At 47.5% G+C, this 27,820-nt stretch overlaps 1 protein-coding gene across 2 annotated transcripts; it reads right to left on the bottom strand.

The window, feature by feature from the left end:
* Positions 1-403: 403 nt before the first annotated feature.
* PGM1 (phosphoglucomutase 1) lies at positions 404-27,820 on the bottom strand. Of its 2 annotated transcripts, none has more exons than XM_086617301.1 (11): positions 27,575-27,820; positions 12,150-12,312; positions 11,730-11,876; positions 10,466-10,591; positions 9,257-9,447; positions 8,663-8,817; positions 7,952-8,067; positions 4,685-4,820; positions 3,097-3,280; positions 1,896-2,030; positions 404-963 (listed from the first exon to the last, which is right to left on the bottom strand). In XM_086617301.1, exons 1-11 carry the CDS (start codon positions 27,818-27,820, stop codon positions 874-876), a joined length of 1,689 nt encoding a protein of 562 aa, XP_086473427.1. In that variant the 3' UTR covers positions 404-873. The 2 variants fall into 2 exon arrangements, with proteins under 2 accessions (XP_086473427.1, XP_009986607.1); XM_009988305.2 differs by lacking the exon at positions 27,575-27,820 and adding an exon at positions 16,189-16,446.

The following is a 27,820-nucleotide window of genomic DNA, read 5'->3' as shown; positions in this document are numbered from 1 at the left end:
TCCCAGGGGATGACTTCCAGGAAAAGGGCAGGAGGGTGCAGCTGCAGGGCATTAACATCAAACAGCTGCAACTTGTTTCCAAAGTGACCCTCTCTGTGCCCTTGGATAAGATACTGCACCTTAATGCCTGCAAATCTGATTATTCCAAGGATCTTACTATCCACGTTCAACCAAACGAGCTCAACAAAATAATCTTTTATTCTTCAAAAGGGAGCCTGTCGCGATGTAAGGAAATAAAAGAGCACGGAGCAGTAATTGTAGGCCATATCACTTTAATTTCCTGCAATGCTTGTTATTACTCATTTCTGCGTGGGGGGTTTGTTGTGGGTTTTTTTTCTTATACAGAAGGCAAGTGGGGATCAATTTACATAATTTGGTTTTGAAAGGGAAAAATCCACCTAAGTGCAAAATACTCAGCCTTAATACACAGCCATGGCTTACTCAGAGACATCACGTGTAAAAGACTCTGTATTAAGGAGGACAAAGTATTTGTGCTGCTTTTCCAGGAAGGTTTCCAAGACAGAAAAAAGCCTCTGTATTACTGAAGAATTTAGTCTCTTTGTTATTTCTAGAGCCTTTTGTTTAAGGAAAAAAAAGTACATGTGCTGAACCCGAAAGGCTGTGCTAACGAGCACCACACACGAATCGAATCGCCAGCAGTGCTGCGTGACGCAGAAAAGCAGCACAGACACCTGCACACCAAGTGCTGACAGGGCCTGGGGTTTATTTTCTATCCTTAGCAGTTCAGTAGTGTTCTTAAACGCAGAGATAACATTAATATTCCTCTTTCAGTGGCAGATTTGGCAATGCGAGGGGGGACGGGCTGACCTCCTGCGCTCGCCGCGCACTCCAGCACGGTGCCTGACCAAGCCCTTATGTTATGACGGTCGGACCGGTGCGGCCGGTTCTTTCGTGAAGCTGTGACAGTTTCAGGGCGATGGAAATGAGAGGTGCCAACATGACCTGCGGAAAGGAAAGAGACGCCTCAGAACCGTGGAGCGGCGCGCGTCGTGTCCGCCCGTCCCTCGCGGGGCCTCCCGTGTCCGCCCGCGACACCCCAAGCTCAGCATTGCAGGTCCAGGGACTGCTTCCCGTTCACCCCATGGGCTGCAGGACCAGCAGAGGAGCAGAGCAGTGAGGGATGTGGCGTTATGACCACACACGAGTTTGGAGAGGAAACCTGAGCGCGGCTCCGGTGTCGCTGCTGCCACCCTCGTCGTGCCGCACTCCAAACTGTGTTGCATTACGGGCACAGGGCAGGGAAATCAGAAGTTTAGTTCGTGCCTCTCAGAATGGGGGGTGGTTTTTTTAGTCTTTTTGTCAATAATGGCACGGTAAGTTATGCAAAAAGAGCTCAAAGACTGTTTGCTGGGGAATATAAAGTAAGGATTCTTTTCCTCCCATGCCTACGAGAGAGGTCAACAGCATTTTTAAATGATGCTGTAAAGAACATGTATTAAACTTAGCACAGAACAGGCTGGTGTCATCTTGTATACAAGTGCATCCTTTTACCCCCACGTATCTATTTTTAACAAGTATTTCTCAAATTGGGTATGGCAATGAGCTCATTTGATCCCTTGTGATGCAATATTTCAGTTCAGGACTGAAAGAGTGTTCTCCCACACCTGCAACGAGCCACAGAGGTAACAAACAAACAGGAAAACTAACGTGCGACTGCAGGAGCAGCTGTGAGGGATTCTGACTAAGCAACACTTGTTCCACACAGGGCTTTTTTCTTAATAAAGCTGTTTATACTGGGATTAAAGACACCAAAGCCCTTGCTTCCAAAACACCTAGCACCTCCACACAGCCCTAAGCAAAGCAGGGCCAAGCAGATTTCAGCTTTTCAGGCAGGCTGGGAGCCAGCAGTGCCATGACGGAGATGCAACGCTCACCTGTGGGTCTTCATGTATCTTCTGAGCATCCTTCTCGTAGCTGTCGATGTACAGCCGCACGGTTGCTCCAGCACTGCCGGTACCGCTGAGCCTGAAGATGATGCGGGAGCCATCGGAGAAGATCAGCCGCAAGCCCTGGTAGAGAGAAGGGGAGAAGGGCCTTTCAGCTCCACGGCTCTTGGGTACCCAACGCATCTTCCATGAGACTCGGCACGGCTATGCCCGGCCTGCGTGATCCCTGAGCTCCTCCTCTTGAAGGAGCCACAGAAGGCTCCTCTGTTATCCCCTCCCCGCTCCTGGAGGAGCTAGTGTCCCTCCTAACTCACTCGGGAGAACTTGCTAGAGCTCCTGGACACAGGGCGCGTTGCTGTTGTAAGGTCCCTCACCCCTGTGCTTGCTTGGAAGCAAGGGCCAGGGACTGCTTCTCTGTCAGACACAGCATTACCAACCCACTGCTCTTCCACGAAAACAGGACATAAAGCAAACGCTCCCGTCATCCCACAGGCAAGGCAATCATTCCTGCAGGATTTCTCCATTATTCCTTCCCGCTTACTACGCTTCCACATCGTGTTATCAAACCAATCCATCTAGAGGGCATTTTTATTTCAATAATCTCTGGTGACAGGTTACTCATCTCACATGTATTTAATACCCCCCGTGATTTCTGGAGCCTGGAACTCAATCCCCCATTCCAGCTGCTCTGCCCTGCCGCCTGCCCTCTTAGGGACACGCACACGAGGAGCCACCAGCGCAGGGACAAGGAGGATTTGCTCGCAGCAACCTGGGGGTTCTAGTGCTAGAGACAGACGATACCTGAACGGGAAGGTCTCGTGCTCCAGTGGGGTTTCAACCCTTCACACTCAGCACAAACTCTTTTTTCGGCCGCTTACCCATCGCCCGCAGGATCCCCCCTCAACTCACTCCTCACCCTTCGGGGTGGCTGCAGGGAAGCTCTGCTCCACCTCCGGGCCCTGCTGGGGCTGCAGCAGCCTCCAGACCCTTCCCTCTCCAAGGCAGCAGTTTCCCTCACACGGGGCAAGATCCCACCAGCAAACACAGGGCAGAACAAAATTTTCCAAGGGACAAACGCAATGTTCTGAGTTTAAAGCAGGTGCGAATGCAACAGACAAAGATAAAGCCCCAAATACCCAGTGCAACACCCCTCTGAGGTCACGTTCAGCCCCGGCGAGGCAATGCCCACCTGGTTTCTAGAGACGCTTCCATCCACGGGATCGTTGTACTCAAAATTATCGGCTTTCTCCACCGTGTAGACTTTGTCGCCACTCGATAACTGCTTCCCCACAAAGGAGCGGTCAAACATCACCGTCTCCAAATCCTTCATCATTTTGTTAGCTGCATCCGCGTCCACCTCTTCGTAGTCGTATCTGCAACCAGCCACCACAAAAGAAAGATGAGGAAGGGGAGGCTGTAACGAGTAGCAATGCTTTGTGTTTGCGTCACAGATGTTCTCTACTCCCTTACTGGAAGGAAGGAAGAAAAGAGAGGAGGATCCGCGTGCAGCAACGTAGCTACGATCCAATACAAGCCCATGGGATACACCACAAGGTATCCCAGGCATTGGGCATCAGGAGAGATGAAAGCACAAATTGTGCTGTCTTGTGCCAGGAATATCCAAGACAGAGGGTCAGACTGACTGCAAAGAATTTAGCCGAGTTCTGCCAACGGGATCTCAACAGGTTCTTCACGATAACAATTTTGCCTCATGCGCGGCCCCGCAGCAAAATCATGACTGCAGCACATGATGGCACACCAGTGCCAGCTTTGATCTCAGCAGCCTGGGTAAGAGGCAGCAGAAGCACACACCGGGATCCGAGACTCTGCCCTCCGACTGCTGGCGTGATTCGCGCCGCTTCGATTTGGATGAAGCGCGCACGGGCTCGCTAACCTGCCTGCCGTCGCCCTCGGCTTGCTGTGCAGATGTACTTCTGGTGCTAAAAGACTGCCTTTTTATTCCAGACTTTGGCATTTTTTCCACAGGTCTGAATGCCTCAGATGTGTGCTGGCTTTGTGGTGTGGGGGGAAAAAAAAAAGAAGGGAAAAAAAAAAGAAGGGGAAAAAAAAAGAAGGGGAAAAAAAAAGAAGGGGAAAAAAAAAAAAAAGGCAAGTTCTTTCATTTGGCAGTTTGAGACAGAATTTTCATGTAGGTCTTCCAAGCTGAAAGATTTCTGCCTAATGCTTTCCCTCCTGACAGCGTTCCCACCTCTGCTTACGTGCAGGTTAGTTCTTCCTCCTTCCCTTTTCATCTTCCATGTCTACTGCAGTTTAAATTAGGGTATTTTGGGACGGGACAGAAACTCAACCAGATAAATAATGGCCTAGGAGCTGGGCAGGTGTTCACTAAGACATTGCCACCACTGAAGATACTACAAATTAACTTGTGATTTGTGGTCTCAAGAAACACGCTGTTCCAATGGCAGAAAGGACTCTTGCAAGAAAAAAGTCTCCATTAAAAGAAGATACCTTGCATGTATAAAATGTACAGCTTTTGCAGACTTTGATACTTGCCAGATTTATGTCCAGAATAATGAATCCTGAACTGGACATGGTGAAAGGTTAAGGTGAATACCCACTGGTTTACTTAACTCAGATCTGTTGCACGCTGCAGCAAACTGCTCAGGGAGTTTTAAATTACTGCAACACCACGGAAAGAGCAAGTGTAAGGAGGCAGGACCAGCACACACTAATGCCACCAGTGCTTAGGGCTCTGACCTTGGAGGGTCCAACACAGGACGGAGGTAAGTGTCAGGCATCCGGAGTGCTCTCCTCACCTGGTGAAGAAGTTCCTGCCATATTTCTGCCAGTGATCCTTCATGATGTCCTCCACGCTCTGCTTGCGGGTGGCTAGGATGGACAGCCAAGCCAGGACAGCCCACAGCCCGTCCTTCTCACGGATGTGGTCGGAGCCTGCAGAGAGCCACAGCAGAAACACGTTTCCCACCTCCTTTCACGCGAGAGTCTGCGCTCCGGCCCTGCCTTGTCTCCTCTCCTCCATCCAACTGGCAGCCGTACAAACTCACAAATGGAAGGCATTTCGTTAAAACGGTTCAAGATATCATCTGCTTTTAGCTAGAGCCCAAATAAAACATTCGGCCTCTTTTAACACACCAACACACGCACTCATTGTTCACAGATCCTTAATTCTGTTCCCAAGGAAGTAATGGAGAACGCACAGTAAAAAGGTCATCATCAAAAAAAAAAAAAAAGCAAATGCAAAGGAACAGCTCAGGAAGGAGTAACATCAACCTCTTCCAGCAGCTGTCACACACCGTCTGCCAAACCAGCGTGCTCCCATCAGCACATATTCTGGCTGAGCACCAAGAAAAATGTCAGCCCTCACTAAGGAAGCCAAACCCTAACGACTCCAGAACTGCACCGCAATGGGAAGAGGAGCAGCTCCTTGCATCGCAAAGGAGGGACTCCATTCACAGGCAGAAACCAGCAGAGCACCCGTGCCGGCTCTCACTCACTTCCACGAAAGCCTGTGGAAGACCCTGTTTTGGCTAGAAGAGGATTCCTCCAAAGCCAGCCTTGCTCGGAGAGCAGGAAGCTGTCGGAGGGCAGCTCAGCCCGGCCCTGGGAGCATACTGGAGCGGGGCCGCCGGCGGCGCAGCAGGGGCCGCGCAGCACCCAGGCCCTCGGGAAACACGAGAGGGTGTCGCAACTTAGACAGCACCCTGAGCACCCAAATTAACCGAGGGATCGAATGGCAGCCCGGAATACATCCAACCCAGCCTCCGCGCTTCTGGCTCGCCAGTTCAGTGCTGTGCCCCAGATGCACAGCTCCTGAGTTTTACCCTCTGAGCTCTGGAAAACCTCCAAACAGCTATTAATGAGATCCCAAGGAGCCAGGGTAAGCCTGCTAACGCAGGGAGCACTCCAGAACTGCCATTCTACTCTCCCAAGAATTGCCAGAGTGGGCAATCGTCTGGGGAGAAAGGCTGGGGGCTGGGGCACGGGTTACGTGGCGCTTTACACAAATCCCACTATTGTGGACGCTGCGATAAATTATCCGCAGGGTCCTTTACAGCGGAGAGAGCTGTAGAGAGGTGATGGAGAGGAATGCTAAACAAACAGAAGTCCCATGCGATGTATCAACTTATTGCTGGAATAAAACACCCAAGAAAGCAAGCAGGAATTCTGTCACGTTGCATTACTCTAATTGCTCCTGGACTCCAGTCTCACCGGGTCACAGTTTGTTTCAATTTTTCCTGACTCTATTTGGCTGCTCCTTCACCTCTCTCCCCTTCAGCACTCACATTCTGTCCGGCTCCAAACAACTCCTCACTAACTTACTATTGAACAACCTCCCTCACCCCTTTTCATTCCTTAAAGTTCATTTGCCAGATGGACAAACCCCCTCTGCGTTGTGGGGGGAGTCCAACACTCCTGGGCCCTTTCTTCATCTCTCCCCCCTGGAAGTGCTTCGGTCCCTGGCCACTCGGATGTGATGCTGCATGGCCAAAATCCCAAACCTCTCCCTCAGTCCCTGCTGCAAACGGAATCCTTTTTATCCGTAATGTCGAGTCACTTACCTACCGGGGGACGGAGAGAAACTATGAGCTCATTGCTCATACGATAAAAGATGGAAACAATTTGAGCGAGCCGCTCGTTAGAGACCATCTCCTATCAGCAGCTCCATGAATCATTTGCTGCTTTTTGTTTTTATTTATTTACTGAAATGCTGGTGCCCTCTCATCAGGCAAAGTCCAGAATATAAACTTAACGCATGCTGAAATCATTCAGGGCAGAACTCCAAAATCTTTCTCCACTCACGATTTACTTACAGATTTCTTTACAGAATACCAGATTTTCCAAAATTCCCCTTTCCTTCCAACCTGAGGCCAAACCCTGTGTATCAGAATAGCCCTCGACTGCGAAAATATTGCCAGTGAAGCCTGTTTCAGCCCCGCAGCAAACTGCTTTCAACCAGAGCCTGTGATGCCATTCCGTCAGCGCCAGGAAAGCTGGGGTAATCCTTGCACGTCAAGTTACATACCCCAGTTCCACAAAGCACTTCATTTCAGGCATTTGGGGATTTAAGGCCATCTCTGCTCTGCGAAACACCCCGGTGCAGACTAAAATGGTTTTTTTTCTGAAATATGGGGTGGTGGAATGAAAGCACTCAAGGTTTGAGCCTGAAACAATCCAACCTGAATTCCCCCAAGACCCCGCGTCTCGCATATCCTACCAGCTGCCCCTGGTCTTTCTTTAGAGAAGAGGAAAAACGAGATCTGGAGGAGAATTCAGACCAGATAAAACTTAGCCTCTGTGCACAAATTAGGTGCTGACCTCCTGCACACAGGGAAGGTCTCGTTTCCACAGTCAGGACATTAAAACCACGTGGCAGATGCCACGGGAGAACTCAGAAACTGCTGAGGCCTCCCGGGAACGCTGTGCGTTTCGAGCACGTCGCTCCGGTGCGGAGCAAAATCTGCTCACTTGGACTTCCCTGCACAAATAATAGTTCTGTGTCACGTGCACACCCCTAGTAAATTCTGTAAGATGTTCACTTTGTTTCTCAGTAACCTAATAACTTGCTCAGACTGTTCAAAGGCAAGTGTTAATTTAAACTTTATAAATCATACCTTGTTTTTAGAACAGGAAAATGAGGGCCCTATTAAGCTCAGAGATTTAATAGTGACCTGAAACCTTCCCTAATAAAACTGCATGCTGCAAACCATATTTCTTTCCAGAAATGAAAACATTTAGAAGGTTTTCCTGGCCACCAAGAGTTGAAAAATACATTTAACACTGCACTTAATCCCCACAGACTCAATGACCGGGCTAGTAAAGAGGCCCTTAAACTTCCTGCCTATCTACATATGCCTTCCTAAATAACTGTGAAGAGAACTAGCTCTTGCCCCACAAAACTTTTAGCATTGTGTTCATTTCCACCGGTGATTCTTTTATTTATTTTATTATTTTAGAAGCATTAACAACTACACGTGAAAGATAAATCCCAAGCCACCCAACACAACAAGGAACTAAGAGGAGGAATAATATCATCATTGCTGAAATCAGGAACGCCGACTTACCAGTACCAAAACTTTCCTCTCCGCACAGAGACAGTTTGTTTGCATCCATCAAGTTTCCAAAGAACTTCCAGCCAGTTGGAGTTTCATACAAAGCAATCTTTGTAGCATGGGCCACCCTTCAAAAGGTAAGAAGGCTCAGTCACATCACAGCTGGACTCTGAGCGCTCCCGTGTGAACGTACTGCAGTTGGAGCTTCAGCTGCTACCAGGCACCTCTTTTGGGGCAACACTGAAGGCAGGTCATGCCACTGTTTGGGTTTTTCACAACGAGCAATTCTTGGTACAGCAATCCCCTATTTGATCCCCTGTAACGTTTGGGGAATAGGTGGGATGCGCGACTAAAGAATAAATAGAAACACATAGCTCTTCTACAGCAATTTCAAGCTGTAAATCTCAAAGCATTTAACAAAGAAAGTACCGCCATCAAATTAAAGGAAAAAAAGGGCTGGAAGGATCATTCGTTTGGGCTTATCTGCAGAGAAGAGAAAGCGAAGAGCAGAGCCCAGCTCTGCCATGTCCCCAAACAGAATTTAATTCATTAAACTCCACGGCGTCCCCTGGCAGCCAGCCCGCAGCAGCCCTGGCACCGCCTCACCCTTTCAGGAGGACCGTGCACTCGCTCCCCACTACAGACAAAAGCAGGGACAGCCCCTCTCCTTGGCAGGGCTCCCCTCCCCTCCCCTCCACCACCGTGCACGGACGCAGATGTTACCTATCGAGAGCCCCACTGGTGGGCATGCTCCGGGCAAAGCCACGGACTCCGGTCTGCTGGAAATATGGGATACTGAAAATATTGGCAGCGATGACAGCGACGGAGTCGGAGGGGTTCACGAAGAAGCCGTGTTTCCCAAGAATCATATTGCGATCCTGGTGAAGACAAGAGAGGAACAGCTCTCATCCCTGTTTCGCACAAAAAGGCTGCAAAGGCAGAAGTCGTCCTTCTTGGCAGGCGCAGCCCATAAACCCAATGACTCAGAGAGGTTTTTGACTGCACTGAAATAAATACAGAGCTTTGAAAAAGTTAAATAGCAAAACCTGTATAGTATTTCGCCTTCCTGCTGATTTTTCACAGACTTTAAAGCTATTTAAATACAGTTTGGACTTCATTATTAACACAGTAGCCAACTATTGTCGCGGTGGCAAACTGCAGCAAGTGGTTCAATTCCATTCGCAATTACAGAAGGCAAAAAGGGAGGAAAAAAAAAAGGTCTTCGCTTCCATCCCGCTCTGCTTAAAAGCAGCTGAGCAGACAGTCCCCCACACCTGACCAGAGGGCAAAGAAGCAAACAGAGAAGAGCCAGTTTACCCCATCTCCATCAAAGGCAGCTCCAAAGTCATACTCTCCTGTCTTCATGGTCTGGACCAGGTCAGCAGCGTAGGTTAAGTTGGGGTCAGGATGGTGGCCACCGAAGTCCTCCAGTGGGGTGCAGTTCACTGCGGAATTTGCTGGGGCTCCGAGCTCCTCACACAGGATCTTTTTTACATAAGGACCCACAACTACCACGGCAAAACATGAAGAGGAAACGAGTCAGCCTCTCTTCTGAGGCAGCTCTGCATCAGCCACATAACCATCCAGGCCTCTGGTCTGCTCACTTTGGGTCAGTTTATCTGGTTTACTGTACTAAAGCACAAACGCTCGCATCGAAAGCCCAAAGCAGCACAGAGGTGTGCTTAAGCCTGATCCATCCAGGCACACAAGCTCCTGCCAAAGCAAGCCTTTCAGCTGAGGGGCTGTCCACTCATGGGACCACTCATGGGTTTAGAAGCGAGGATGAGCCTATGCCAGGGGCTCAACGCGTGAGCCAGGACCCCGCTGTGAAAGGATTATGTCCCAAGTGCGCGGAGGTATTAGCACGACAGCCCCATATAACAAAACAAAACGCATGTGCGATTCACAGCCATCCAGCAGAACAATGGGATTTACTGCTCTCAAATGCCAGTAATGTAGATAATAAAAAATGAGCGAGCACAGGAATGAGAATGGCCTGGAGACAAGAGAAACAAGATTCTAAGAAAGCGAGGGTGCTCCTGAAAACGTCTATTGAAAGAGACTCACAAGCTTGGCATATATATTCAATTATATAAAACAGTGTAATGGTCCCAGTTGTGTACTCAAATATCTACTGGCAGATCTTTGCCTAACTGCTGTGACCTCCACGGGACACTGACTGACGTAAAGTCTGCCAGGGCAGCTCGGATCACAGCATCAGCGCTAACCCCCTCTGTCCCTCAAGTGTGGATTGACACGTGTGAGCCACACAGCATCCCCTCTGAGCCCCCCCTGGTATCTCTGCCCTAGGCCAATTCCTGAGTCCAAACATTTGACAAAGGAAAATAATGTAAAGCCATAAAAAGCTTGCCTGCAAAAAGAAAAATGCAATATGTTACAAAACAAAAAACAAGTTTACAAGTGATGGATATAAATTCCAGAAAAAAAGCTTTTTCTCTGAAGTAGGTGGCAAAGCCCCGGGGACAGCTGGCCCCCTACAATGCCCAAACCCAAGTCCACCCGTACCTCCGTGCATAGCATCGATGCGAATCTTGAGGTGGTTCTTCCCTGAAAGCAGTTCCTTTAATGCATTGAAGTCAAAGATGTTCCTCAGCATGTTGGCATAAGCTTCTACCGAGTCCACAATTTCCACTGGGAAAAAAACAAACAAACAAACAAAAGTAAATAGAGACCAACTCTTGAGTCTCAAATCTTTGTGGAAAAGTAATTTTGCTACACATGGTACAGTGTAGCAAAAGGGCCAAGGCTCAGCATAAAGCCTTTAAGCATCCCATAGAATCATTTCATAAAGACAATAATAATGGTTCTATATTAAGAATTTAATCACAGGCTGTCACTGCTAATTGGGTTACAGACCAAACGGACTAACAGAATCCTTAAGACAAACTCCATTCCCAGCTACAGCTCCCTGGGCTTCTTTCAAGTGGGCTCAGTCCCACTTCGCTTACCTGGAGAGTGGGATTAAAAGAAAAGGGGAAAAAATATATATATATATATATAAAAATAACCAATTCCATCAAATTCCACCAAAGTCAACAGGAACTGTTTACCTAACAGTTCGAAAAAATTGCACTTTTGCAACTAACAGGCAATATAAAGACAGAGGCATGAAAATTCCATTAATATAAAAGTCCCACTATACAGAAATGGGCACAGAGAAATACCAACATTTATAATCTTTTAAGTTAATTATTTGTTTTAATTACAAGCACAGGTCACCAGGAGATGGCAAAAAATTCTTGTAGTAAGTGTTTTTCAAAAGTCTTTTTTTAATTTATTTTCATACTTCACTGCTAATTGGCAAAAGTCTCATGTGAAATGTAATGGCTTTCCCACTCACAGAGAGAGCTTTCATATGTGAGACCATGAGGAAAAAAGATCAGTCACAAAGATTAAACACTAACACTATAATTTTTAATCGGAAAACGCACTTTAACTGCAAAGTTGTCTGTTTCCTCAGCACATGTTAATGGTAGCCTTACAGACAAAATAGTCTCTGATTTTAGCAAAATTCGATGGATCAGATTTACCTACTGAAGGTACAACCTTTTGTAGGACAGAAATAATGATATAATTAAAGAAAAAAAAAGGCCCAGATGCCGGAGTGACCAGGAGCGATGTCCTTGCTTGGCTTATTCAACAGATGAGAAGGTGAGGTCAGAATGGCCACTTCTGTCATTCAGATACACCAGATGTCAAAGCCTGTTCATGGCAGGTCCATGCTAACTCCACCTGAAAGGAAACTCCAAGAGGAAGAACAGTCATTTACCTGTAAATGGTTTAAATTTGTTCTCCAAGTCAAACTGCTGTTTCCCAATGGTGCTCAGGTCCACCTGGAGGTCTGGGCAGATTGCATACTCTTCAATTTTCTTGCTGATTTGGAAAATTTTATCCGTGATACCTTCAGGAGCAGGACCTGCAAGATAAAATGGGCCAGGGGGAAGACATTAAAGAATGAGACTGCAAGAGAAGTGCACTTCAGAAGCACAGCGAAAGACCTGGGGCTGGGAACATCTCCCTAGGAGAGGAATACCAGGGTATGAGGCAGCAGATCAACCACTTGCTCTGCTCAGGGAAACGCACTGCTCAGGGCAATGAACCTCTGTGATACTAAGACACTTCAATGAGGTTCCTCAGAGTCAACATAAGAAACGGCCAAACAGAAACAAAAAAACCCAAGCAACCTTACCTCCATTGGCAGTATTGAATTTAATGCCAAAATCTCCATTGGGCCCACCCGGGTTGTGGCTGGCTGTCAGAATGATGCCACCGATGGCTTTGATTTTCCTGATGATGCAGGACACCGCCGGGGTGGAGAGAATGCCATTCTGCCCGATGACCAAGCGGCCGATCTGAAAATGAAAGAGCAAAACAAACTACTATGAGTCCCAAATCCTAAAACCAGCAACACTACCAAACCCCCCAGTTCTGGTGACTGGTAAACCAGAGCCTCCAGGAAAGGTGCTGCTTCTCCAAGCAAACAGCTTGCTCCTGGGAGGCTGCCGAAGCTCCCCACTGTGTATGGTAAGGATCAGCATCTGACCCTGCTCTGTTGTGCCTTTTTAGCATTTTCCTTTATGAATGTTGCAGCTCCACTGGAAATGGCAGCTTGCACTGAAGAGCTGAGCTTTCCAGAGGCATCTAAACAGCCAAAAAAAAAACCTCCAACCAACCAACCAACGCACCCTTTGGCTATGGTCTTGAACTTTGCTTTCAAAAGACACAATGGGACTGAGGGAAGCCAAAACGAAACAAAAAATCGAACATCGTCACTATTCCCATGGGACCAGCTGCAGATTATCTTACTCGCAGCGGGTAACACATCTCCTTCCCATAAACTGAGCAATATCACCGAGATTCAATCCAGACCAAGATGCTAAGCAATACAAGGTAATCAGGATCCGATTCCTGGAGTTCATGTAATAAAACAGAAGATGAATCTTTTTCTGGAAGAACATGCTCCTTACCATAGCCCACAAATGAGGTGACAGAGATTTAAAAAAAAAAATACCAGACTACTCTCCCTCAACCGAGGAGATTAGACCCTGTATACGACTGAGCAAAGAGGAGGAATTTCACTCAAACCCAAGCTAAACCAGAAAACAAAAGGCAGTGTTCCCAGACTGAAGCTCGGTGCTAAGCCAAGGGCACCGGATGGCTGCGATTCCTCTCCCGTGGCACTGCCGGGTGCTAAGCCCTGGCATCACTGCCCAGCAGTTATTACATGCTACAGCTGTCACAGACCAGCTAAAAGAACTGCACCTCTAGCAAACAACGAGCATAAACGTGAAACAGCAGTTTACAAACCCAAAGTGAACGCCCTTCTCTCAGCTGGTCACAGCAGCAAATATCACAGCCCTCGCGGTGCCTGTCAGCTGGGCTGAGCGCGCTGGTTTATTACACACCACACATTTAATTTGAAGTAACCTGGTCTACGCAGGTTTTGCTTTCTTCCCCATTCAGTCCAAGTCAAAACACCTTGTCTCATATTTTATTCCAGCCTCCAAGTCTTGCTCCTTCCATTTCACCAAGAATTAATGAAGTCAGAGAATCATAGAATCACAGAATGGTTTGGGTTGGAAGGGACTTTAAAGCTTGCCTAGTTCCAACCCCCCTGCCATGGGCAGGGACACCCTCCACTACACCAGGTTGCTCAAAGCCTCATCCAACCTGGCCTTGAACACTTCCAGGGATGGGGCAGCCACAGCTTCTCTGGTCAACCTGTGCCAGTGCCTCACCACCCTCAGAGGGAAGGATTTCTTCCTTAGATCCAATATAAATCTCCCCTCTTTCAGTTTAAATCCATTGCCCCTTGTCCTATCACTACTTGTACAAAGTCCCTCTCCAGCTTTCCTGTAGGCCCCCTTTAGGTACTGGAAGACTGCTATAAGATCACCCTGGAGCCTTCTCTTCTCCAGGCTGGAAGTCTTCAGGAAGCTCCTCTCTAAAACCTCAACTTTAGTTTTCCATCTTCCCTCCAAGGGTCACATCCAGCCCTTCCACGTCGGCGCTCTGTGGGGCCTCGCACGCAGCTCGAGGGATGCTGCAGGGGACTGGCAAAACAAGGGACTTTCTCTCCCAAACCATGCAGCAGCTGCCGGAGAGCTGGGTAACACATCAAATCTGCTGTCCTTACCCTGCTCGTCCTCCTCGAATTCCTGAACTGCAGCTTTTGCCTGGGCATTGCTGCTCCCACAGCAAGGAAGGAAAAGAAGCAAAAATTTGTCTTTATACAAGCTGCTCTCTGATGTGGAGTCTTCCTTGGCTTTCAGAGGTTTTCAGCTGTCATTCCCCACTCATCAATGCTAAATCCTTTGTGGTAACCACTGGAAAAGGTTGCTCAGTGTAACAGCATGTGAATCTTTTCTAATCCTCTGGAATTTCTTACGAGAAAAATCTAAGGATGTAATGATGCAGAAATATCTTTCACAGAATGCTGCAAACAGACCCATTCACAAATGCACCCAACTCTGTGCCACGATTTTGGGTTACAGCACTTTGAAGCAATCCAGGCAACACTTCCACCACCCTGGTGTTGCCGAAAGCCCCACTAAGATGCACACGGGCAATAAAGGAGACCTCCCGTGGTCCTCCTCCTTCCCCCAGTAACGCGGGCTGATGCGTTCACACTGAAAACACGTTTTCCAGGCCAAGGATGCTGGTGCCTACAGCTCCGTTGTGTCATCGGCGCACCCTTCCAGTCCTCTTTCTGTACAAGAGAGCCCTCACAAGAACAACCTCACCAGTCCCACACACTGTGCCACGGTTACAGCCTCTGAATAGAGACACTTCTACTTATACAAGTCGGGTTAAGTGAAGAAATTACCTTGGTCATTTCCTTTAGCCAAATAATCATCATTTAAAACATGCAATGTGATGCCACCGACGCAGCAAGTGTGTTTGGTGCGATTCACAAACTCTGCTGACCTCACTTTTGTAGAGGTAACAGTACGTGTCTCTGCCACACGCCGACAAAGAGATTTTTCCATACTCAAAACACAATACGCGTTCTTTGAGAACATCCGAGGACTCATCCCTTCTGTTCTGTAGAGCAAGACGAGCACAATGCTGATAGTCACAGATATCAGCCAACAAATAACAATAAACAATCAATGAAAAATAACAAAACCAGCAGTGAAACCAGATTTTAGCCAGACATGAGCCATGCTGCTGGGAAGAAATGCATGAGAAAAGCCTCAGCTGGTGAAGATCAGACTAATTTCATCTCTACCAGCAGAAAATGTGTCCTAGCATCAAGCAGTCCGAGCAGCAGGCCTGGCTCTTTGTGCACATTTTCCACCTCTTCTGCTCAGCCCATCTACCAACTTAAGAGGAATACATTAATCTGCATTGCCAAAGGATTTTTTTTTTCCAAAATACAAAATACATTATTTAAAAAAAAAAGTCTCACCTCCTATTCAACCTTTCATTACAAGTACCCTGTTGTGATCAGGTAAAGTTTTCTGTCGAAAAATTCCTATGAGCCAGGTCTCTTAGCATAAAGTTTTGCTCTGCACTAATTGATCCAGGACAGACAGCGGAGTTCTTTCTTCCTAAAAAGCCAAAGGAAAACCCCAGCACCCAGAGCCTTGCAGTGCATGAACCATGCTCTACCACAAGCAGACAAGCCGTCTGTTCTGCTTCCAAAATTCAGATTTCCAGCACAACCAGAGATGATTGCAAAGGCTGCCACTCACTCGCTAACTCTCATCTGATTTCAATTTTCAAAGGCTCCCAGAGGACTTATCACACAGCCACAACTTCAACCTGTTGAGAAGCAAACCACAGCCCTGTGTTTTGCCTTTCCACTCGCTGAGCAGCTCAGACCGATGCTGAGCGAGCTTCTGCCACACAGTGAGCCATGGCTCTACCAGTTATTTCACTGAATATCAGAGTTTTATGATCTGGTGGAGAGACTAGGAAATCCACAGGTGCCAACAGCTTGTGGCATGTCAAAATACAAAATGAGAACACGCAAAAACCCCGCAGTATTTCTTTTCTTTGCTGCATGTGTATTCCCACATAATTCTATCCAACTGCATCACTTAAAAGTGAAAAAAAAAACCAGTTAATTTCTGTACTACCAACTGTTTTTCCATTAAAAAGTTAACTATTGGCAATTGAATAAAGTCTGGGGAAATAAAATCTCACAGTGACTAATTTATTATGGTTTTCTGCATTTATCAGCTACACAACGACAGGAATTTAGTCATTTAACATTTACCAACCCCATTGGCAGCAGCCATTTGGACTATCAGTTCCACTGCAGACTTATTAAGGTATCTCCCATCACCTCCAACTACCATAGAAGATCCTTGTCGATCTCTTAGGTCTATGGAAAAAAATATACTCTGGATAAAATTCTGCAAATAGTTCCTCTTGGATTCAAAACAAAAGGTCTTCTTCCGTAATCCACTGGTTCCTGGTTTCTGATCGTTGTAAGGAGCTGTTGGCATGGTCAACAGAGGCAGAGGAGCGTCTTCCATGTTCGTTTGTCATACAAATGCATTTAAAAAATAAATTATGCCATAATACAAAAATCAATCTTGACACCAGCAATGGCCCACCTATTAGACAGAAGTTCAGTGAAGCTGCTGAGCACCCAAAAATAGCTCCTTGAACCTTGAGCTCAATGCAGTTTCTGTAACTGAAGACGTTTTCTTGCACTTGTTGTGGAGGATCAATGTCACGGAGAATACACAATTCCACGCTGCCGTCCCTCACTGAAACACTCGGAAAGGAATTCTGTCTTCTTTATCATCTTCTGTTTTCCACAGGTACAGCTCCGTGCCATTCGGTGCTATCACCCACCAGAGCCCAGCACCATCAATCCATCTGCTCCTCCCTCAGGGCAGGGGTGACGGGGGGAGCAGCTCGGCCCTCCTCTCGGATGCACCGATGTGCTGCCCCAGCGCGGAGCCCAGCGTTTTCGCCAGCCATGCAGATCTGGACCGCAGTCCCCAGGAGGGAAGCCTCCAGCGGGCATGGCAGCGCTCTGCCGGAGTTATTTTGCAAAGTCTGATGAGTTAAAGGTCACTCTTAAAATGGAAGGCAACAGATCTGTTACCTACAGTTTACTGATACCACTCCTGCTCTGACAACCTGACTTCTCCATGGGCTCCTTCTCAAACACAGGGACGTTATCCACGACGAATAGTGGGTTCAGCCTGGAGAAGAGAAGGCTCCGGGGAGACCTTCTAGCACCTTCCAGTGCCTAAAGGGGCTACAAGAAAGCTGGAGAGGGGCTTTGGACAAGGGTGTGTAGTAATAATACAAGGCGCAACGGCTTTGAACTGAAAGAGGGGAGATTTAGATGAGATCGAAGGAAGAAATTTTTTACAGAGAGGGTGGTGAGGCACTGGAACAGGTTGACCAGAGAAGCTGTGGCTGCCCCATCCCTGGAAGTGTTCAAGGCCAGGTTGGATGAGGCTTTGAGCAACCTCGTGTAGTGGAAGATGTCCCTGCCTATGGCAGGGGGGTTGGAAATAGATGATCTTGAAGGTCCGTTCCAACCCAATCCATTCTATGATTCTGTGATAAAAACCCAGAATAGCTAAAAAGCCAGAAGAGCAATGTTTTCAACTGAACACCCACACAAGTGTCACCAAGGGTAATACATGCACCCAGAGTTATTGAAAACACAAAAAACTATCAAATGTTTTGGAAAACTGCACCTGATAAAGCTACTCATTTTGAAGACACTTAAACACATACAGAACAGACTCAGATACCAAGAAACGTTTATGAAGCATCATCTTGCTGAACATGGGGAAGGTAACTTTGAATGCTAGATTGAAATCGGAGTTTCCTCCAAACCTCTTCAATAACACTCGGAGTCCTCTGTCTGAGCTGCTGGAAACAATTTGGAGGTATTACTGGAGCAATTAAAGAACATACACTTTGTAATTATCCAGTTTGTTCCATGAGTAAAAAGTGAGGGGGAAAAGGAGATGTGTACACAGCTGAATTGTGACAATTTACGAAGGCGCTCATGGGACTGTTTCTTGAGGTGCTGATTCTGTCATTGCTCCAATAATTGACGGATTTTCTTCCAAGGGGTAAAGAGATCCTGTTATATGCATCAGTACATTAAAATCGAGCTGGATAACTTGTATGAGACTGAGGGAAAACCTCAGGACTGAAGGCAGAACACCACCTTCGAAGAGAAAGGCTCTACCTGACCTTCTGTGAATACATCAACCACGTCCCCAAGGGAGCCGAAGAGCCACGTGAGCTTCCCTAGAGAGGGAATTTAATTCCCAAGAGGAAGTTAATTCAGGTTTGCTCTCAGAAAGCAAAGCTATTTGAGCCATCTGTGGGAACCCCGAAGGCTGCTGAGCCTCACAGCTGCCCACCCAGGCATGCCCAAGGGGCAACCACTGGCTTAGACAAAAGCCGGGACATCGCAAGGTGCTGGCTTGAACACGCCGCACGGGAACCAAGCTGCCTGATCCACCCAGAGCCCTCTTGTCTCAGTGCTCTGGAAGCATTTTAAATGGGCTCAAAATTTTGTTCCTTAATTCCTCTTTTTTCCCCACTCAACCACACTGAGGCATGTGCACTGCAGAAGTAGGACAACACGTATCTTACACCAACAGCGAGACTGCAGCTAGCAACAACTGGTTTGTGTTTTACACATCCGTGCCATTTCAGCATCCTGCAGCTGAGATGCCCTCTATTTTCATGCAAAGGCACAGGTTTCCCTCTAGTGGCACAGAAAACAAAATCCAGTCCCCAAAATGAGCTATGGAGAGCCTCACTCCGGACAGTCTCCTGGCAGGAAAAGGCCTAAGCAAGCTCTTTCGTTCTTATTCCCGGCGAGATAAACCTACTGCCCTGCGAAATGCCATGGCATTAAGTGACAGGAGGAGGGCACAGGCCACCTACCAGCTTCAGAGGCTGAAGGGAGGAGCTGCACGTGGACTTACTGGCAGAGGAAAGGCCTATGCAGGGTTAGGAATTCGTGCGTGTAATTAAGTGCACGTGTATTGGAGAGAGGAATCAAACTAATTTAAGCCGGAGAGGAAGGTGTTGGTCATTAGTGCCACACTCATGTACATAAATGAAACACGTTCTGTCAAACGAAATACAAAATTCATGAGCTAGTGCATATAAAGCACAGGGACAAGAACGGCATATCCACCAATCCCACCTCTGGAGTGCTCACCTGGACCCAGGGCTCTCCTGTAACTGCGCGTCACTGTTTGGGATAAACTAAATCACCAGTAATTGGCCAACCAGGACTGGTACAGAGGTTGGTGACCACACGGTTGCCAGAAGAGTCAGAGGTTAAACAAGCTCACCAAAGGTGGACCCTGACCACCCTAAGGACTGGAGCAGAGAGACTGGGAAGGGGTCGTTTGGTCTGTGATCTGGGAGGCTTTGCTTGGATGACTGTGATCATCACAGATCATTCACAGGCTGGAAAGGAATTCAGCAGGTCACCTGCTCCCTCCCCAGAGCTGGTGCAGGATCAAATACACCTAGGCCATCCTCCAAAAAGTCCATGTAACTTGTTCTTGAAATCTTTTTCTCCAGGTAAGCCATGCCAGTGCATAACTGGCCTTGCAGTTAGAAGTGTTTTCCTACAATCTGCTGTATGTCTTCCTTGCTGTGGTTTTAAGTCTTCCTGAGCTGACACAGAAAATAAATTGATTATAATCCTTTCCTGACAACTTCTCACACATTAAAAAAATCCTTTAGCATATAGACTCTGAGTGCCCTCTCTTTGCTAGCGTAAACAACCCCAATCTCCTTAACTTTTCCTTGTGGTCATATTTCCTAGGTCACTTATTTCTCATGGCAGTCAGTGGCTGGTGAGGGTATTTCCCCCTCCAAACACCTGATCTGCCGCAGGCAAGGACGTTTGCTGGCTTAGGTCCCCTTTTACTGTCTTGCAGTTTAGACATGCAAGAACAGAGCTAAAACTCTGAACTAAACTGTTGACTTTGGTTAATGATAAAAAGGCAAACAAGACCATTTTGAGGGGACTGAACTTCAGCAGAACACCACAGAGCATGCAGCTCCTCCCTTAGCTCAATACTGTTGATCCCTGTCCCATCCCTCTCCCACTACCTGAGCTCAGCCATCTTCCCTCATCCCGCCTGCTCTGGGCCAGGGCTGTCTGGAGCCTTCCCCAAGCCTGGGACCAGGCAGCCAGGCTCTCCCAACCTCCCACTCCAACACGACCCCATCCTCAGCACAGCCTTCCTCCAAGCTACAATCTTCTATTTTGACATTCTGGCAAGCAAAGTAGTTGGGGTGGAAGAACCCACCGTGCAAAAGCCAGACTGAATAGTAACTCTCTTCTCATCCCCTGCAAACAGTCCCAGATCAGGGTTCTCCAAAGTCCAGGATGCCCTCTCCTCCATGAGCAGCCCTGCTTCTCCTCTCCTTTCAGCTTCTCCCCATTCCTCTCTCTCACACTTCCCTCTCTTCATTCAGTGGGCAGATAAAACCAATGTACCTCATTGTGGAGCTGTGTTCAGATGAAAAACTTCTTCCTGCTTCTCAATAATTTTTCTGACAGCGATCATACGGTGATAGGCATTACCTCCTTACGTTCTTTTTCTGTGACTAGCCTGGAGAAGAGAAGGCTCCGAGGAGATCTTATAGCGGTCTTCCAGTACTTATAGGAGGCCTACAGGAAAGCTGGAGAGGAGCTTTTTACAAGGGTGTATAGTGATAGGACAAGGGGCAATGGCTTTAAACTGAAAGAGGGGAGATTTAGATGAGATCGAAGGAAGAAATTTTTTACTTTGAGGGTGATGGAAAAACTGGAACAGGTTGCCCAGAGAAGTTGTGGCTGCCCCACCCCTGGAAGTGTTCAAGGCCAGGTTGGATGGGGCTTTGAGCAACCTGGTGTAGTGGAAGGTGTCTCTGTCCATGGCAGGGGGGTTAGAACCAGATGATCTTGAAGGTCCCTTCCAATCTAAACCATTCTATGATTCTACTATTCTATAAAAAGTTACACTGCATGAAACCCCAGGAGAACAAATGGAGTCAAATGAGGTACTCTACACTTATTTTGTGACTTTGCTTTAAGACAGAAATTGCATTTCCCTAACTCCTGCCCACAGAAAAGCTGTAGTCCCTGCACTGCTGCCTGCACGCTCACCGTCAGAGGGTGCCACAGCCCTGAGCAGCCCCGCTGCTCAGCTGCCAAAACCAGGCACTTCCTGCCCGAGTACAGCTCTGGTTCAGGCAGCCACTGCTCTGTGGGTGACATTCGGCAATGCCAAGGCAAACGGAGCCAAAATAAAATAAACCAACCAACTGCAAGCCTATTAGTCACACAGGAGTGCTGCTCCAACTGCAAAACTCTTTGCTTCCACAAGAATTCATTAAAAATCTAAGTTTCGACGTTGCTGTAGAGATTCCAGAGAGGCAAAATATCTGGCACCATCTCAACAGCATGAGTGCACGTACATGCAACCATAACATACGAGTCACTCCGGAATTAGAAGACGTTTTTCTGTACCTACGTTGCACCCCGGTTAAAATTAAGAGACAAGCCAGATGGGTGGCAGAGAAAGGGCTCTGCAGGGCTATGGATGAAAGCACCATCTACCTGCAGAGCTGCTATAGATACCGGGATGGTGTTATCCAGCAATGAAGGGGTTAAATTTTGTCAAAGAACTTCATGAAGGGTTTCGTAGGCTGTTTGCACGTCTAAAGAAGACAGAACAGGATGACCATAAAGGGGAACATCCCAAAAAATGTATTAACTTTGTTATTATGTTTTTTGGATCGTAAGCATGCCCAGCAGTAACTAGATGGAAAAATAATTTCAGTAGGGGAAGATCACGACCACCGACTCATGGACCCCCTACCCTAATCATACCCCAGACCCAAAAGAAAGGGGCAGAGGAAAAGGTCTGAGCATGCAAAGTAATTTCCATGTAAAGCGAGAGAAAATTAACCAATTGTTTAAGTTATTCTCACTGAATATGTAAATACGCTACGGGTTTCAGGGAAATGTTATGAGTAGGTATGATTACAGGATACAACCACGTTTCTGTCCTGGGGCCGGGTGTGCATGCCAGGAGGGGATATCCCACACGCACCCAGTACCACAATAAAGCAATGCCTGCTTTCTAATGCCACAAAGTGTGTCAGAGAATGTCTATCCAGATTTTCGGTGCCAAGGGGCTCCGGGTTTGACACGCTGGTAGGGGCTGACTGTCCCTTTGCCAGGAGAGAAGGACGCACGCACCAACAACCGAGATTGAGAAACTTTCTGTTCAAAGGTCAGCTCTTCAAAGCACACCCAAATCTACACGTTACCTTGAACTGCCCTGGTGTTTGCTGCCCTGCCTCTGCACCGGGGGACAGGAGAGGGATTCCAGCTGGTTTACCTTGAGCAGACCCAGGAACGCTCCAGGATTTCTGGCCCCAGCCTGCTGAGAGATAGCCCCTGTCCCTGGATCCTGTTAGAAAACTGCACCTGAATCCAAAAAGTCCAGAATTACGAAATGCAGACAGTGTTGTGGAGTGGTGGGCCAGATGCTACTGTGAGGAGCAGAGAAGTATCTGGTTAAACCTTGCAGGATCAGGGACAGAAGCTGTGGTCCGAGGTGTACGGAGCCAAACTGCTGTCTGGGAGCAAGTCAGTAACCCACAGTGTGTACGTGTGACGGCGAGGTGGCTGTCCATAGCAGAGAACAGCGTGGACAGACGGGGAGAGGGGGAGACACACACGAGTGTTCTCTTGCAGACTCACTGGGATGTGCCAGAGAAGCTTCGTCCAGGGGCCCAGGGGTTAAGCAGCTGCAGGGAAGCGGGCTGGAAGGGCTGTGGAGAGATCACCCAGACCTTGCCCTACTCAAACAATTCTCATTAGAGGTTTTCCCAGGAAGAGGTTCAATGACCTCCCCAAACAACGCACTCCTTTCGTTAGCCTGAAGCTTCCAAAAAGCTTTCTAATGTCTAACCTAAACCTCCACTGCTGCCATTTTAATTCCTTCCCTATCCCCATTCCCTACGGACCAGAGAACAACTTGTTACCTTCCTCCCTGCAGCATCATTGCCAACACGTGCAGACTCCCAGCACACTTCCCCATCTTTTAGGCTAAATCCATTCCTTCCTCACTGGTCCCCTCTGCCCAACCTGCCGGAGTGTCTCCCAAGCAGATCGCATCCTCTGAGGGGTGGTACTCCAAAGTAGGATTTACGTTCCTGGTGAGACTTTGTTTCCTGAGTTTCACTTATGACCACTTTATTTAAAAATCTAGGAACAATGTTTGTTTTTCTGGATAACCGGATGATACTGCCAGCAGTCTGTGAGGTCTACTCATCAGATCTGCTGCTTAGTATGTTACTCTGCGACTTGTACTATGATTATAAACGTACATATTACATTCATATTTTATTACTTCTGCCCATCATCCTTCTTTGCACTCCTTACTGATATCCTATGCTATTTCTGTTTATTTCTAAGAGATGTTCCAGTTCATCAGTTGAAGCATTAATCAATATATTGACTAACTAAGAGAAAACCACGACAAGATGGCCAGGCCCCACCATAGTGCATTTCTTGATCCTGGTGCAGCTCTGTCTCGGCATAAGACACATGGGCAGCACCCATTCAGTTCAGCTCACCCATCCCAAACTTTGTCAAGGCAAAGAGAAGGCATTGGAGTCTGTCCTGCTGCCCTACCAGCACAGCCAGAGCTGAGGTTTCTGGTTACAAGGAGTCATTGTTCCAGGAGATTACAGTTAAAACCCTGTTAGTGGGAATTTCAACCCTCTGTCTGCTGGATTTGCAGAGATTAACCGCAAAGCACCTTAGCTCTTCCCTTGAGCTACAGTTTCATTACTGTAGAGTTTAAAATTCCAAAAAGGCACTGAAACTGGACAACCCGACCACTGCCTTAATAACCTTCAATTGTAAACTGAAATAAGCCAATTAACTTCACAGGCAAAAAGAAGCTAAGCTAGTGTAAAAGCAGTCTCCAAGCTGTAAGAGCTGCTGCATGCATGGTTGTCTTCTAAAACTCACCATAATCTGAAGCCAGGACGTATCTGCACGGGAATACTCATGGCACAATTGCTATCTATTTCCTTACTTCAGACATCACATCTCAATTTCCCCTTCTGCTTCTGAGAAAAAACGCTAAGTAAGAAAGTCCAGAAATTGAGATTTTTCTTAATGGCCTACAGGATCTGGCATCACTGAATCTAATTCTGGCACGCAGGGACTGCTTTTTGGAAGAACTTTCTTTCTGATCACTTTGGTTTGATGTTTTTAATACCAGGGGCTTTTATTTAAAGGGAAGATCTGACCCTGAGCAAGTCAATTCTTCAGGATAATGATACTGATTGCTGAACGGATGAAGGTCTGTAAACCAACAAGGCTAAGGCTGACTGCACGGGGCTGTGCAGAGCCAGGAACAAGCAGAAGAAATGTTGGTAACAGGTTTCTTAAAAACTAGACAAGAAAAACAAGTGAGGCTGAGATAGAGGCAAGTAATAACAAACAATTCTCACCGTTAGAGCAAAAGATCACAGATATGTCAGTCCCACTACGCCCATTTCACAGCAGCAATGCTGAGGCTGGGAACATGGGCATCTCTAGCTGGGAACGTGGCTCTCCAGGCCAGCACTGCACCATACTGCTTATTATGGGCTCAGCAGCACCGTCGGAAAGAGAACTGGTCTGGAAGCTACAGCAGAACACCACAAAGGAAAAGAGAGTAAAGCTACAAAACTACAGCAATGGCAAATAAAGAGCTGCTGAGCAGTGCAACAGAGTTCAAACACTTGGTTTCCCTGGGATAACTGAGCGAGGAAAAAAATTAATAGCAGCCAAGCCAGGAAACTAAACCTTCTAGGGCAAAGAGCAGTATTTCTAATAAAAGCATTGTTTGTCCTGCAGCAGTAAACCAAAACCAGGCTAGCATTTAACATGCAAAGCACTGCCTGGCATTCAAAACACCTTCAAGCAAACTTTGCAGCACTTTGAAATCTGTTTATTTGAGAAGATACCAGGGGCACGATAAATTTGTTGAAAAGCAGGTGACAATGTTAGTGAACCAACCTGGTGCTAGTTACATGATCAGATCTAGATTTAGAGGTTCCACTCTGTAACGTTTGCAGGCTTTTGACATAAAGCTATTGTACAGCCACAATTCTACTCTGACAGATGAAGCCTTGACAGAAGCTTTTAAGCTTTTATTCACGTACCTAAAGAGTCAGACTCACTAACTATGTGGGAATAACATCAAGGAAACCTGGCACAACAGATTAAAACAAAGCAGGTAGGCTACACTGGATGCCCACTGAGACTGGCAAAACCAACAATCTCTATTTCAGTTTACATCTAGAAACACAAACTTATAAATAGGATAAACACTTTTTACTCACACAACTACAAACGGAATTGTTACTAGTCAAATATAAGTGCTTAGTTACCATATGTTCCCTGTTCTGCAGTGGGCTTTTTTACCAGTTAACAGGAGGAGCCCACTCTTCTCTTTGAAGGGCAGGAGACTTTCAGTTACTTCACATTTATTATGAAGAAACAGTATTTTCATAGGCTTTTACTCAACTACACTGTGGTAACTATCAGGGAACCAGTACTTGCAACTACAGAGAAAAAAACCACGAAGCAATTTCAAAATAGGAAAGCAAATACACAGAAATTTATTAAAAAACAGCATTTTGTATTTGCAGCCAGCTTTCAATGGCTCTGTTTTCTGCACATCACTTCACTGTACCTCCTCCTGGCTACTTGTACAGGCTTTGCCTGCTGTTCATTTATTAAAGAATTTGGGGGATATTTTGCTTTTCTCTTCAATGCTCCTTTATATGGTCTTTTTTCTTCCTTTTTTTTTTTTTTTTTTTTAAATGGGATACTTAGATCTATGATTTTGCACTGCTTTGACCTGCCAGTCCTCTCTGAATCTCTGGGTGGGGAAATGGGGTAAACTTCTGGTAATGCCGTAATATTGCCACATTTTTGCTTGAAATAGTCTAATGTTTTGTTTTGTCTCAGGCCACGGCCATTTTCTTGTTTTATAAATTAATTATTCAGAAAGAAAAGCTTTTAAAGTAAAATTTCTCACTTCATATACTAGTGTCTTGCCTCTTAACCCACGCATTCTTCCACCTGTTTTCTTCCTCTGCCTCCCATTTCCTTTCTTGCCTTTCCAAAATGTTTTTCTGACTTCAGAGCCAATTCTGTCCTAGAGCTTTCAATTCATGCGGACAAAATACTACAAGACAAGTGTCCATGAGCAAGCACAGCCCTTGGGACCCGCTTCTGCAACTCCGGCAGAAAGCTCTGCACTGTCATGCTGCACGTTCGTGACTGTCTGCACGGTCAGGGTGGAGGATTTGAGCAGTGACTGGCCCTCGACTCTCTTCCAAGGAGACAACTAATCAGGCCCTGGCATGGTTTTATCTTCAGGCCCTTGCTTACTTCTGGGATTGAACCGAGGCGCAGATGACGGAGAACTCCTCGGTGCCTGGAAGGCTGCCACATCCCGCCAGGCCCTGGGTGCACATCCAAAAACCTGCACAAACCAAGGCTTTCTTTATTCCAAGGAACAAATCTCCCAGTCTGCTTATTCAGAGGGATCCAAGGTGCTGTCTGTGCCACTGTCAGCCATGAATGCTGTACGTTTCAACTCCAACCCCTTCTCAGAACACATAAATAAACCAGTGACTGCTGCTTTTCCCATCAGGGAAGGCTGCACTATCCATCACTTCCACAGGTGCACACAGCAAGGCCAGTGTTGTTACGGGATGCTGGGACAGGGACTGACAACCGAACAGCTACCACAAATCACAAGAGACAAATCTCTACAGTTATTTACTTCCTTATGCCATAAGAAGGCAGCAATCTCAAATTAATATTATTTTCTTCTTAAGACGCCATACATTTAGAGGCACTCAGGCACCTGATTGCCACTGGGAAGCTAAAATAGGTAACCCCGATGTGTGACCCTAACCCCCAAGCATCCTCAGCTCACTCCCCTTGTTGGTTTGAGGAAGAAAGTCTGCTGCCAATGAGGAGGAGTCAGGTGTCCTAGGAAAAGGGAATGTTTTCCATTTGGAAAAGACTAAACGTAGAGAAAAGTCTCCCTTTGCAAATCCAGCTTTAGCACAGCTGTCCCTACAGCTTCACGTTCTCTGCTGGGCTTCTCCTGGGCCGACCAAGTGATGGGGTCAAGACGAATCAACAGGGATGAAGGCTCCAGCAGCGAGACGCAGCCCAGTACCGCGGAACGAAATGTTTCTCCCCACCCAGGGCACCCCACCAGCAGCACCTCGTGCCCCTGGTCCGTGCTGTTACCTGGAAAACACAACTATTGCCCGAAGCAAGAAAATCCAGTCGCGGGAAAGCCGCACCTCCCCACCGCACACGTCCGGCTGCTCCCGCACGCACCGACGGGAGGTAAAACCACCGGGTGGTTTTTTGCTACGCGAAACACGGGCTGTCCCCACGCGGAGCCCCCTCAGCTCCCGCCTCATTCACCGACTGACGGCTCAATCCCGCGCCAGCGCCTTCCCGCTGCCGCTGTCAGCCGCTCCCCGCTCCCGCCCCGCCGCCACACCGCTTCCCGCCGGGGAAAAGGTCAGGGAGCGCGGCCCGCCGCGCCGCAGCCTCACCCCGTTGGCGGCGGCGATGCGGACGATGAGCTGGATGGCGTCCCTCATGTAGAAGCGGCCGTCCCCCCCCACCACCAGCGCGGCCTCCTGCCGCTCGGCCGGCGGCACGGTGGCCAGGATGCTCTGGATGAAGTTCTCGGTGTAGTGGGCATTGCTCTGGAAGACCGTCACCCGCTTGCGCAGCCCGCTGGTACCGGGTTTCTGGTCGCCGTACGGCTTCGTCTTCACCGCCACGATCTTCACCAT

The sequence above is a fragment of the Tauraco erythrolophus genome, chromosome 10, assembly GCF_009769465.1.
Source record: "Tauraco erythrolophus isolate bTauEry1 chromosome 10, bTauEry1.pri, whole genome shotgun sequence".
Classification (NCBI taxonomy): Eukaryota; Metazoa; Chordata; class Aves; order Musophagiformes; family Musophagidae; genus Tauraco; species Tauraco erythrolophus.
This window is presented reverse-complemented; position numbering and strand designations above follow the sequence as displayed.

What these genes read in the sequence shown, in the direction of transcription:
- PGM1 (XM_009988305.2), bottom strand. Translation starts at nt 16,446, where the DNA reads ATGGAAGACGCTCCTCTGCCTCTGTTGACCATGCCAACAGCTCCTTAC. An exon ending in ATTCAATACTGCCAATGGAG is followed by an intron (nt 11,877 to 12,149) that starts GTAAGGTTGCTT and finishes TTTATCTTGCAG; the next exon opens with GTCCTGCTCCTGAAGGTATC. An exon ending in CATCGATGCTATGCACGGAG is followed by an intron (nt 9,448 to 10,465) that starts GTACGGGTGGAC and finishes TTGCCGTGGTAG; the next exon opens with TTGTGGGTCCTTATGTAAAA.